This window comes from Ranitomeya variabilis, chromosome 6, assembly GCF_051348905.1.
Source record: "Ranitomeya variabilis isolate aRanVar5 chromosome 6, aRanVar5.hap1, whole genome shotgun sequence".
Taxonomy (NCBI): Eukaryota; Metazoa; Chordata; class Amphibia; order Anura; family Dendrobatidae; genus Ranitomeya; species Ranitomeya variabilis.
The window spans coordinates 442,699,617-442,713,475 of NC_135237.1; the positions used below are offsets into that span (position 1 = coordinate 442,699,617).

The 13,859-nt window shown below is 44.0% G+C and overlaps 1 protein-coding gene across 5 annotated transcripts in view; it reads right to left on the reverse strand.

Annotated features, from left to right (window-relative positions):
• NOL4 (nucleolar protein 4) overlaps positions 1-13,859 on the reverse strand; it is a 458,727-nt gene that overhangs the window by 99,050 nt on the left and 345,818 nt on the right. For all 5 annotated transcript variants that reach the window (XR_013217024.1, XR_013217025.1, XM_077270425.1 and 2 more), the window contains exon 6: positions 11,872-12,155. Coding sequence is in view for 3 of the 5 variants with exons in the window: in XM_077270425.1 (XP_077126540.1) it covers positions 11,872-12,155 (284 nt within the window). In the remaining 2 variants the exon portion in view is untranslated. The remainder of the gene's footprint in view (positions 1-11,871; positions 12,156-13,859) is intronic.

Sequence of the window (13,859 nt, forward strand, 5' to 3'; positions counted from 1 at the left end):
ATTCTAACGCATCGGGTATTCTAGCCCCTTCATGACCTTGGCATTTTCCGTTTTTCCATGTTCGTTTTTCGCTCCCCTCCTTCCGAGAGCCATAACTTTTTTATTTTTCCGTCAATATGGCCATGTGAGGGCTTATTTTTTGCGAAACAAGTTGTACTTTTGAACGACATCATTGGTTTTAGGATGTCGTGTACTACAAAACGGGAAAAAAATTCCAAGTGCGGTGAAATTGCAAAAAAAGTGCAGTCCCACACTTGTTTTTTGTTTGGCTTTTTTGCTAGGTTCACTAAATACTAAAACTGACCTGCCATTATGATTCTCCAGGTCAGTATGAGTTCATAGACACCTAACATGACTAGGTTATTTTTTATCTAAGTGGTGAAAAAGAATTCCAAACTTTGCTAAAAAAAAAAAAAAATTGTGCCATTTTCCGATACCCGTAGCGTCTCTATTTTGCATGATCTGGGGTCAGTTGAGGGCTTATTTTTTGCGTGCCGAGCTGGCGTTTTTAATGATACCATTTTGGTGCAGATACGTTCTTTTCATCGCCCATTATTGCATTTTAATGCAATGTCGCGGCGACCCAAAAAACGTATTTCTGGTGTTTCGAATTTTTTTCTCGCTACGCCGTTTAGCGATCAGGTTAATGCTTTTTTTTTCATTGATAGATCGGGCCATTCTGAACGCGTAGATACCAAATATGTGTAGGTTTGATTTTTTTTTTTATTGATTTATTTTAAATGGGGCGAAAGGGGGGTGATTTAAACTTTTATATTTTTTTTGTTTTTTTCACATTTTTTTTACTTTTTTTTTTTTACTTTTGCCATGCTTCAATAGCCTCCATAGGAGGCTAGAAGCTGGCACAACGCGATCACCTCTGCTACATAGAAGCGATCATCAGATCGCTGCTATGCAGCAGAAATGCAGGTGTGCTATGAGCGCAGACCACAGGGTGGCGCTCACAGCTACCGGGGATCAGTAACCATAGAGGTCTCAAGGACCTCTATGGTTACTATACAGAAGCATCGCTGACCCCCGATCATGTGACGGGGGTCAGCGATGCACTCATTTCCGTCCGCCCGGCTGGAAGCGCCGGTTAAATGCCGCTGTCAGCGTTTGACAGTGGCATTTAACTAGTTAATAGCGGCGGGTAAATCGCGATTTCACCCGCCGCTATTGCGGGCACATGTCAGCTGTTCAAAACAGCTGACATGTCCCGGTTTTGATGCGGGCTCACCGCCGGAGCCCGCATCAAAGCGGGGGTTCTGACCTCGGACGTACTATCCCGTCTGAGGTCAGAAAGGGGCTAGAATATGCATGTCCACGTAGTATATTGCCCAGCCGCGTAGTATATTGCCCAGTCACGTAGTATATTGCCCAGTCATGTAGTATATTGCCCAGCCACGTAGTATATTGCCCAGCCACGTAGTATATTGCCCAGCCACGTAGTATATTGCCCAGTCATGTAGTATATTGCCCAGCCACGTAGTATATTGCCCAGCCACGTAGTATATTGCCCAGCCACGTAGTATATTGCCCACCCACGTAGTATATTGCCAAGCCACGTAGTATATTGCCAAGCCACGTAGTATATTGCCAAGCCACGTACTATATTGCCCAGTAACGTAGTATATTGCCCAGCCACGTATTATATTGCCCAGCCACGTAGTATATTGCCCAGCCACGTAGTATATTGCCCAGCCACGTAGTATATTGCTCAGCAATGTAGTATATTGCTCAGCCACGTAGTATATTGCCCAGCCACGTAGTATATTGCCCAGCCACGTAGTATATTGCCCAGCCACGTAGTATATTGCACAGCGATGTAGTATACAGCACAGAGCCACGTAGTATACAGACTTAAAATAAAAAATAAACATATACTCACCTTCCGAAGGCCCTTTGAAGTCCTGGCCCTGTGTGTGGTGCACGCAGTAGCTTCCGATCCCAGGGTTGGTATGAGCGCAGGACCTGTGATGACGTCGCGGTCACATGACCGTGACGTCATGGCAGGTCCTTCTCGCATACCATCCTTGGCACCGGAACCTGCCGCTTGCATGGAGCGGTCACCGGAGCGTCGCGAGGAGCGGGAAAGGCAGCGGAAGGTGAGTATATAATGATTTTTTATTTTTTTTATTATTTTTAACATTAGATCTTTTTACTATTGATGCTGCATAGGCAGCATCAATAGTAAAAACTTGGTCACACAGGGTTAATAGTGGCGGTAACGGAGTGCGTTACCCGCGGCATAACGCGGTCCGTTACCGCTGGCATTAACCCTGTGTGAGCGGTGACTGGAGGGGAGTATGGAGCTGGCGCCGGGCACTGACTGCGGGGAAGTAGGGAGGGATTAATCAGACTGTGGCCGTCGCTGATTGGTTGCGGCAGCCATGACAGGCAGCTGGTGAGACCAATCAGCGACTTGGATTCCATGACAGAGAGAGGCCGCGACCAATGAATATCTGTTACAGACAGACAGACAGACGGAAGTGACCCTTAGACAATTATATAGTAGATGGAGCAATATATGGGGTCTATTATATACTGTATGGAACAATATATGGGGCTCATTTTTCTGTATGAATAAAATTGTATCTTTTATTTGTTACAAATATAAAAACATGCAATAAAAAGGCAGGGGAATAGGGGGATTGCCTCCAAGAAAAAACGAGGGCGGAGACAGCAAGGAAAAAACAAGGCCTGCACCAAAACGAAGAAAAATTGGGAGAAAGGTAATGAGTAAAAAATGTATATGACGAACAAATGGCTATGGAGTAATAAGTATACTATGAGTATGAAGGGCAAATAGCTATGGAAGCAAAAACCCTATACATCCAAAATGGTACCTGGTGGTATGGTATTCACTTTTCTTGTTTTTGGTCACTTCTTGCTGCTATGGTTTTTTACATATCAGCGTGGTATATGAATTCAGTGTATTGAAGTGCATTTTGGCCTATTGTATTCAGGACTATGAGAATCATTATTCTGTATAGAGCAATATATGGTGCCAATAAGACTGAATGGAGCAATAAAAGGGGCTCACTATTCTTTATGGAGCACTTTGTGGTGCCCATAATACTGTATGGAGGACTATACTGTCCGGTTTCTGAGCTATTGTAGAATTTACAATAGATATCACTCATGTAATGTAAGAAGTAAGTGAAATCTTTGGCAATGTACTATACCTATACTTCTCTGCTGTATCTGTGCATAATGAATTGTGGTATGTGTTAAAGGGGCCCACTGAGACTCTTTCGCCTGGGGCCCACAAAAATCAGGAGCCAGCCTTAGTGTCATGCCACCGCGATGGCATGACGCTAGGCTGATCAACAGACCAGTATACAGCAAGGACTGGCACTCCACTGTTTCAGTGGGAAACATGAAGGAAATCAAGCAGTAGGTATCAAAAAACTCCTGTTGCTCGTGTAGCTTCAATGCAACTTCCAATTTATTTGGTAGAACTCAATACTTAATGTTAGGACTAATTTTAGCCCATCCCAAGCCAGTTCTATGCAATAAATAAGACGCTGTATGGAAGCTATGTGAGTGCTGGGAAGATTTTGATCCCCACTACTAATCTGAAGAGGCATTGAGGAGGAGATTTGCAAGTCGCTAGTCCGGCAGGCACAGATAGTCCTACATATTTTTTTCTCAACTTTTATATTAAGCAGTTAATCTGCTCAGAATGTTCTTCCCAATAGTGAGATGGTATTAAAATGTGGATATCCAAATGTTTTGGTCAGTATGGTGTCCTAAGTTACTGTTCACCCTAGTGTATTCACCATCAAACCATCTTTCATCCAAGGTTCAGGGCTGCAGGGCCTAGTATTATATATCACAAGAGTAGGACAATGTTCTATGTTGTGAATTTGCTTTTTGCTCCCTCTAGTGGTTACTAGTTTTTTGACTCTGGTTTTTCTGTCATTCCTTTTATCCGCACCTGGGTCGTTAGTTAGGGGTGTTGCTATATAAGCTCCCTGGACCTTCAGTTCTATGCCTGGCAACGTAGTTATCAGAGCTAGTCTGCTGTGCTCTTGTCTACTGATCCTGGTTCCAGTTATATCAGCTAAGTCTGCCTTTTGCTTTTTGCTATTTGTTTTGGTTTTGTATTTTTGTCCAGCTTGTTCCTAATCTATATCCTGACCTTTGCTGGAAGCTCTAGGGGGGCTGGTGTTCTCCCCCCGGACCGTTAGACGGTTCGGGGGTTCTTGAATTTCCAGTGTGGATTTTGATAGGGTTTTTGTTGACCATATAAGTTACCTTTCTTTATTCTGCTATCAGTAAGCGGGCCTCTCTGTGCTAAACCTGATTCATTTCTGTGTTTGTCATTTCCTCTTACCTCACCATCATTATTTGTGGGGGGCTTCTATCCAGCTTTGGGGTCCCCTTCTCTGGAGGCAAGAAAGGTCTTTGTTTTCCTCTACTAGGGGTAGCTAGATTCTCCGGCTGGCGCGTGTCATCTAGAATCAACGTAGGAATGATCCCCGGCTACTTCTAGTGTTGGCGTTAGGAGTAGATATATGGTCAACCCAGTTACCACTGCCCTATGAGCTGGATTTTTGTATTCTGCAGACTTCCACGTTCCTCTGAGACCCTCGCCATTGGGGTCATAACAGTTTGCCAGGCCAGTATTAAATGTTTAATGCATTGCAGAAGAGGGATTATAAGAAAGAAGATTCTGAGTTTTTTTTTTTTTTTCTTCTTCCCCTTTACCTCAGAGTGGCTATGCTTGCTGCAGACATGAATGTCCAGACCTTGATTACAAGTGTGGACCAGCTGGCTACTCGTGTGCAGGGCATACAAGACTATGTTATCAGAAATCCTAGGTCAGAACCTAAAATACCGATTCCTGAACTGTTTTCCGGAGACAGGTTTAAGTTTAGGAATTTCGTGAATAATTGTAAATTGTTTTTGTCCCTGAGACCCTGTTCATCTGGAGATTCTGCTCAGCAAGTAAAAATTGTTATTTCGTTCTTACGAGGCGACCCTCAGGATTGGGCTTTTTCGCTGGCGCCAGGAGATCCGGCATTGGCTGATCTTGATGCGTTTTTTCTGGCGCTCGGTTTACTTTATGAGGAACCCAATCTTGAGATTCAGGCAGAAAAGGCCTTGCTGGCTATGTCTCAGGGGCAGGACGAGGCTGAAGTGTATTGCCAAAAATTTCGGAAATGGTCCGTGCTGACACATTGGAACGAGTGTGCACTGGCCGCTAATTTTAGAAATGGCCTTTCTGAAGCCATTAAGAATGTTATGGTGGGTTTTCCCATTCCCACAGGTCTGAATGATACTATGGCACTGGCTATTCAAATTGACCGGCGGTTACGGGAGCGCAAAACCGCAAATTCCCTCATGGTGTTGTCTGAACAGACACCTAATTCGGTGCAATGTGATAGAAAAACCGCAAATTCCCTCATGGTGTTGTCTGAACAGACACCTGATTTAATGCAATGTGATAGAATCCTGACTAGAAATGAGCGGAAAATTCATAGACGCCGGAATGGCTTGTGCTACTACTGTGGTGATTCTACACATGTTATCTCAGCATGCTCTAAACGTATAGCTAAGGTTGTTAGTCCTGTCACCGTTGGTAATTTGCAACCTAAATTTATTCTGTCTGTAACTTTGATTTGCTCACTGTCATCTTATCCTGTCATGGCGTTTGTAGATTCAGGTGCTGCCCTGAGTCTCATGGATCTCTCATTTGCTAAGCGCTGTGGTTTTACTCTTGAACCATTAGAAAATCCTATTCCTCTTAGGGGTATTGATGCTACACCATTGGCAGCAAATAAACCGCAGTATTGGACACAGGTTACCATGTGCATGACTCCTGAACACCGCGAGGTGATACGTTTCCTGGTTTTACATAAAATGCATGATTTGGTTGTTTTAGGGCTGCCATGGTTACAGACCCATAATCCAGTCCTGGACTGGAAGGCTATGTCAGTCTCAAGTTGGGGCTGTCGTGGTATTCATGGGGATTCCCTGCCTGTGTCTATTGCTTCTTCTACGCCTTCGGAAGTTCCGGAGTATTTGTCTGATTATCAGGATGTCTTCAGTGAGTCTGAGTCCAGTGCACTGCCTCCTCATAGGGACTGTGACTGTGCTATAGATTTGATCCCAGGCAGTAAGTTTCCTAAGGGAAGACTGTTTAATCTGTCGGTACCTGAACATACCGCTATGCGTTCATATATCAAGGAGTCTCTGGAGAAAGGACATATTCGTCCGTCTTCTTCCCCTCTTGGTGCGGGATTCTTTTTTGTGGCAAAAAAGGACGGATCTTTGAGACCTTGTATTGATTATCGGCTTTTAAATAAGATCACTGTCAAATTTCAGTATCCTTTACCGCTGTTGTCTGACTTGTTTGCCCGGATTAAGGGTGCCAAGTGGTTCACCAAGATAGACCTTCGTGGTGCGTACAACCTTGTGCGCATTAAGCAAGGTGATGAATGGAAAACCGCATTCAATACGCCCGAAGGTCATTTTGAGTACTTGGTGATGCCTTTTGGGCTCTCCAATGCGCCTTCAGTTTTTCAGTCCTTTATGCATGACATTTTCCGGAAGTATCTGGATAAATTTTTGATTGTTTATCTGGATGATATTTTGGTTTTTTCTGATAATTGGGATTCGCATGTGGAGCAGGTCAGGTTGGTCTTTAAAATTTTGCGTGAAAATTCTTTGTTTGTCAAGGGCTCAAAGTGTCTCTTTGGTGTACAGAAGGTTCCCTTTTTAGGGTTCATTTTTTCCCCTTCTGCTGTGGAGATGGACCCAGTCAAGGTCCGAGCTATTCTTGATTGGACTCAGCCCTCGTCAGTTAAGAGTCTTCAGAAGTTCTTGAGCTTCGCTAACTTCTACCGTCGTTTTATTGCTAATTTTTCTAGCATTGTGAAACCTTTGACGGATATGACCAAGAAGGGCTCCGATGTAGCTAACTGGGCTCCTGCTGCCGTGGAGGCTTTCCAGGAGTTGAAACGCCGGTTTACTTCGGCGCCTGTTTTGTGCCAGCCTGACGTCTCACTTCCCTTTCAGGTTGAGGTGGATGCTTCGGAGATTGGGGCAGGGGCCGTTTTGTCGCAGAGAGGCCCTGGTTGCTCTGTTATGAAACCTTGTGCCTTTTTCTCTAGGAAGTTTTCGCCTGCCGAGCGAAATTATGATGTGGGCAATCGGGAGTTGTTGGCCATGAAATGGGCATTTGAGGAGTGGCGTCATTGGCTCGAGGGTGCTAAGCATCGTGTGGTGGTCTTGACTGATCACAAAAATCTGATGTATCTCGAGTCTGCTAAACGCCTTAATCCGAGACAGGCCCGCTGGTCATTGTTTTTCTCCCGCTTTGATTTTGTTGTCTCGTATTTACCAGGTTCAAAGAATGTGAAGGCCGATGCTCTTTCTAGGAGCTTTGTGCCTGATGCTCCTGGAGTCGCTGATCCTGTTGGTATTCTTAAAGATGGAGTTATCTTGTCAGCTATTTCTCCGGATCTGCGACGTGTGTTGCAGAGATTTCAGGCTGATAGGCCTGAGTCTTGTCCACCTGACAGACTGTTTGTCCCGGATAAGTGGACCAGCAGAGTCATTTCCGAGGTTCATTCCTCGGTGTTGGCAGGTCACCCGGGAATTTTTGGCACCAGAGATCTGGTGGCCAGGTCCTTTTGGTGGCCTTCCTTGTCAAGGGATGTGCGGTCATTTGTGCAGTCCTGTGGGATTTGTGCTCGAGCTAAGCCTTGCTGTTCTCGTGCCAGCGGTTTGCTCTTGCCCTTGCCTGTCCCGAAGAGACCTTGGACACATATCTCCATGGATTTCATTTCTGATCTTCCGCTATCTCAGGGCATGTCCGTTATCTGGGTGATATGTGATCGCTTCTCCAAGATGGTCCATTTGGTTCCTTTGCCTAAGCTGCCTTCCTCTTCCGATCTGGTTCCTGTGTTTTTCCAGAACGTGGTTCGTTTGCACGGCATCCCTGAGAATATTGTGTCAGACAGAGAATCCCAGTTCGTTTCCAGGTTCTGGCGATCCTTTTGTAGTAGGATGGGCATTGATTTGTCGTTTTCGTCTGCTTTCCATCCTCAGACTAATGGACAGACGGAGCGAACCAATCAGACTTTGGAGGCTTATTTGAGGTGTTTTGTCTCTGCTGATCAGGACGATTGGGTGACATTCTTGCCGTTGGCTGAGTTTGCCCTTAATAATCGGGCTAGTTCCGCCACCTTGGTTTCGCCTTTTTTCTGCAACTCTGGTTTCCATCCTCGCTTTTCTTCGGGTCATGTGGAGCCTTCTGACTGTCCTGGGGTGGATTCTGTGGTGGATAGGTTGCAGCAGATCTGGAATCATGTGGTGGACAACTTGAAGTTGTCACAGGAGAAGGCTCAGCGCTTTGCCAACCGCCGCCGCGGTGTGGGTCCCCGACTACGCGTTGGGGATTTGGTATGGCTTTCTTCCCGCTTTGTTCCTATGAAGGTCTCCTCTCCCAAATTTAAACCTCGTTTTATTGGGCCTTACAAGATATTGGAAATCCTTAATCCTGTATCTTTTCGTCTGGATCTTCCTGTGTCGTTTGCTATTCACAATGTATTTCATAGGTCCTTGTTGCGGCGGTACATTGTGCCTGTAGTTCCTTCTGCTGAGCCTCCTGCTCCGGTGTTGGTTGAGGGCGAGTTGGAGTACGTGGTGGAGAAGATCTTGGATTCTCGCCTCTCCAGGCGGAGGCTTCAGTACCTGGTCAAGTGGAAGGGCTATGGTCAGGAGGATAATTCCTGGGTGGTCGCCTCTGATGTTCATGCGGCCGATTTAGTTCGTGCCTTTCATGCCGCTCATCCTGATCGCCCTGGTGGTCGTGGTGAGGGTTCGGTGACCCCTCACTAAGGGGGAGGTACTGTTGTGAATTTGCTTTTTGCTCCCTCTAGTGGTTACTAGTTTTTTGACTCTGGTTTTTCTGTCATTCCTTTTATCCGCACCTGGGTCGTTAGTTAGGGGTGTTGCTATATAAGCTCCCTGGACCTTCAGTTCTATGCCTGGCAACGTAGTTATCAGAGCTAGTCTGCTGTGCTCTTGTCTACTGATCCTGGTTCCAGTTATATCAGCTAAGTCTGCCTTTTGCTTTTTGCTATTTGTTTTGGTTTTGTATTTTTGTCCAGCTTGTTCCTAATCTATATCCTGACCTTTGCTGGAAGCTCTAGGGGGGCTGGTGTTCTCCCCCCGGACCGTTAGACGGTTCGGGGGTTCTTGAATTTCCAGTGTGGATTTTGATAGGGTTTTTGTTGACCATATAAGTTACCTTTCTTTATTCTGCTATCAGTAAGCGGGCCTCTCTGTGCTAAACCTGATTCATTTCTGTGTTTGTCATTTCCTCTTACCTCACCGTCATTATTTGTGGGGGGCTTCTATCCAGCTTTGGGGTCCCCTTTTCTGGAGGCAAGAAAGGTCTTTGTTTTCCTCTACTAGGGGTAGCTAGATTCTCCGGCTGGCGCGTGTCATCTAGAATCAACGTAGGAATGATCCCCGGCTACTTCTAGTGTTGGCGTTAGGAGTAGATATATGGTCAACCCAGTTACCACTGCCCTATGAGCTGGATTTTTGTATTCTGCAGACTTCCACGTTCCTCTGAGACCCTCGCCATTGGGGTCATAACAGTTCTACTCATAGTGGCAGGACAACACAAGACATGGTTGTATTCTTCCTTTAGGATGCTTGATTATTAAAAGTATTCTCAAACGTTAAATTTTTATGATCCAGCACTACACATAAATTATCTAACTTAATAATCAAAATTATTTCACCTTCAGTTTTGTTTAATGAATAGGCAAAACAAATATTCAAGAGATCTGTTGGGAGCAACGAAGAAACTAAATGTACAAGAACAGAGCATTTCCTACATGTTCTTTTCATGTACTCTATGTAAAATGTTCTTATGGACGCATATTCCTATAATTCCAACTATAAACTTGCTATTAACCAGGTATACAGGTCGCCAATCTTTATGTGATCTAAATTAAAGGGGTTGTTCATTACTTTGGACAAATCAAGACATTCGGCGGAAGAGAGAACTGCGGCTGCCCTCTCACTGCTTCCAGATGTCAATTACATCCACAGGAGACCACAGGAGAGGAGAATGAAGCCAGAGTTGATTGCCTCAGGGATCGAGTGACATAACAATGTCAGATGAGTCCAGGCAGAGCTAATGTCGACACCGATAGAACGGCGACGGCACCAGAGGCGAGTATAGCTATTATTATTTTACTGGGGGGCAAACACAGGGATTCAGAAGGGGCTGCCAAGTAGTGGAGAACCCTAAGATCTTGCCAAACATGGCAGCCTCCTGGTATACTTGTAAAGAGAAAAACTGATATTTTCATAATGAAGCTGAGGGAAATAGATTATAATTTCCAAGGATTAAATATGATAAATCTTATTTTTTTAAAGCTTCAATGCTGATAACAGAAACCATGATAAAGTTTTGCTTTAGAGGATGATGTCATATAGGAATAAGTATAATAATAATACTAATAATAATTTTATTTATATAGCACCAACATATTCTGCAGCACTTTACATTATAGAGGGGATTTGTAAAGACAACAGACATTACAGCATAACAATAATCACAGATCAAAACAGTTACCAAGAGGAATGAGGGCCCTTCTCACAAGCTTACAATCTATGAGGAAAGGTGGAGACACGAGAGGTGGATGGTAACAATTGCTTTCGTTGTTCGGACCAGCCATAGTGTAAGGCTCGGGTGTTCATGTAAAGCTGCATGAACCAGTTAACAGCCTAAGTATGTAGGAGTACAGACACAGAGTGCTATTAACTGTATAAAGTGTGTGAGAACATGATGAGAGGAACCTGATTATGGTTTAAGTTATTTGAATGGGCCACACAGGGATAGTTAGGTTAATGCGTTGAGGCGGTAGGCCAGTCTGAACAAATGCGTTTTAGGGCACGCTTAAAACTGTGGGGATTGGGGATTAATCGTATTAACCTGGGTAGTGCATTCCAAAGAATTGGCGCAGCACATGAAAAGTCTCGGAGACGGGAGTGGGAGGTTCTGATTACTGAGGATGTTAACCTTAGGTCATTAGCAGAACAGAGGGCACGGGTAAGGTGGTAGACTGAGACCAGGAAGGAGATGTAGGGTGGTGCTGAGCCATGGAGCGCTTTGTGGATGAGGGTAATACGTTTGTACTGGATTCTGGAATGGATGGGTAACCAGTGTAATGACTGGCATAAGGTAGAGGCATCGGTATAACTTATATCTTTATACCAGGAATCAACACAATCTAAAGTTAGATATGCTGTTCATTTCTGAGTGTCAATTCACAAAAAATCATCCTGATAGTAAATAGTGTAAGGGCTTGTTCACATGTGGCGTTTTCCCATCACATTTTTGCCACAAAAAAATGCAGCGTTTCACTGAAGTGAACGAGATATCTGAAATCTCACGCCCATGCTGCTTATTTTTTCCTTGTAGATTCTTTCAGCTTTTTTGCAGTCTTTTTCACCCATTCAGATGATTGGTGGAAAAAAACATAAAAAAAGCCAGGAAAGAAACACACCTATTTTACGCAGGGTTTTTCCTGCACAGAGACAAGTTTTTGGTGTAGAGATGTCTGATCCTAATACTTGACGTGTGCACATACCTTAAGAAAGCCTAGCTGATTAATATGAGGTTTCCTTGACTAGATTTATAACTCTTTGGAGAGCATCATTTCAACATGTATTTCTATAAGAAAGTTGCAAGGTAAGTGGCCAATATATAAGAAATTAAACACAAGAATAAAGATGGATGACCGAGGTGGAGCCAGACCCCTTTTGATGCTGTGACTTACCTATCACTTACCCAGTTCACCTTGCACAACATGTTAACGCTACTATATGACTTACCTTGCTTCCATTCTCTCTTGTTTCTCGTTCCATCTTAATGTCACCAATCAAGAGGTTCTTGTACTTAGTTTTCCCATTAGTATTGTGATCATCTATTGGAAATTCTGAATTTAGTGGAGTTGGCAGTGGACAGTCACTCAGATTCAATGGCTGTTCATCTTGCTCCGAACTAGGTTTTCCATTCTCGTTTGCTTCGGTTGCCTCCCTGCTGTGTGCTCCTCCTGTTGCATTTGAGCCTTGTCCCAATGTTTCATTCCCACTAAAACTCTCCGGAGCGGAATCATCTGCAAAACATATAGTTTAAACAGCTGTTTAGGTTTTATACGGCCTCATAAAAGCAATGCACTCAGAAAGCAACCATAAAGCCAAACGTCCTAACGTGTATGTCATATTTTCATCACATGTAGAATAATTACATTAGATAAATCTTGATTTGTTAAGAGCTGACTAAACAAATCATCTCTGCAATTGTTAATCTGCATGGATACATGGGCATAATTCCCGGACCACTAAATATACCGGGAAGCCTTGAATCTCATCAATATTCTATACTTAGTGAAGGCAAACTTAGATTAAAAAGTCTAAAAACATGCCATATATACGGGATCACCCGACTCATGCTGGGTGATAAATTTGGCACAACTTTTATGCACTTTTTCAAACTTTACAACTCCTCAGAGTTAGTTGCCTTTGCTAATTCCACTTTTTTGTGCTCACATTTTGTCCGACTTAAAGAAACAATTAGCAAAAGCAAGGGATGGGTAAAAAATAATAAAATTGTGTAGACCTGAGACTCTAATCAGATAGTTCCAGCTCGGGACGCTCCGGTGGGACAGAAAATGATGGCGCTCAATTCTTTGGCCACCTAAATGCTCTGATCACTGATTGACTTCAGTGTTTAGGTGACTGGGATAGTCCATCAAGAATGTGCCATTGGAAATAGGTCAAAAACTTGATGCAATATTATACACCAAAATATGTGAAGTTTTGGCATATTTATGGTTAAGGTCTAGATGCAAATTGTGCCATATTACTTAAAAAGGTAGTCCATTACATTGTGTAATGCATCCATCGATTTACAACTTTTAACCAAGTATTTTTGTAAATACCTTCTGCTGAAATAGGTGTCTGTGAGCTGTGCTATCGTTGCTTACTCAGTCTGCATTACGTGACCATGGCTCGCTGACATCCGCTGATGCGATGCCAACTTCCGGATTTACTGGATTAACCCAGGCGTGACTGTTGTGAATTAGACTTTTTTGGCTCCCTCTTGTGGTCACTAGTGATATGACTCTGGGATTGTCTTTCCCTAGTTTGGCACCCACCTGGGTCGTTAGTCCAGGGGTGTTGCTATATAAACTTCCTGAATTCTCAGTCTGGTGCCTGGCATCGTTGTAATCAGTTCCTTTCTGTTTGCTCCTGTCTGCTGATCGTGGTTCTTGCAAAATTTAGCTAAGTCCTGCTTCCTTGTTTTTTGGTTATTTGCATTGCTCTTATTTATTTGTCCAGCTTGTACTAAATGTGATTCCTGATTTTGCTGGAAGCTCTAGGGGGCTGGTATCCTCCCCCCGGGCCGTTAGACGGTTCGGGGGTTCTTGTATATCCAGCGTGGAAATTTTGATAGGGTTTTTGCTGACCGTGTAAGTCATCTTACTATATTCTGCTATTAGTCAGTGGGCCTCTCTTTGCTAAATATCTAGTTCATTCTTACGTTTGTCTTTTCTTCTTACCTCACCGTTATTATTTGTTGGGGGCTTGTATCCAACTTTTGGGGTCTTTTCTCTGCAGGCAAGAAAGGTCTATCTTTTCCCTTCTAGGGTTAGTTAGTTCTCCGGCTGGCGCGAGACGTCTAGAACCAACGTAGGCACGTTCCCCGGCTGCTGCTATTTGTGGTGCTAGGATTAGTTATACGGTCAGCCCAGTTACCACTGTCCTATGAGCTGGTTTTTTGTGTTTGCAGACTTGGTAATTACTTCTGAGACCCTCTG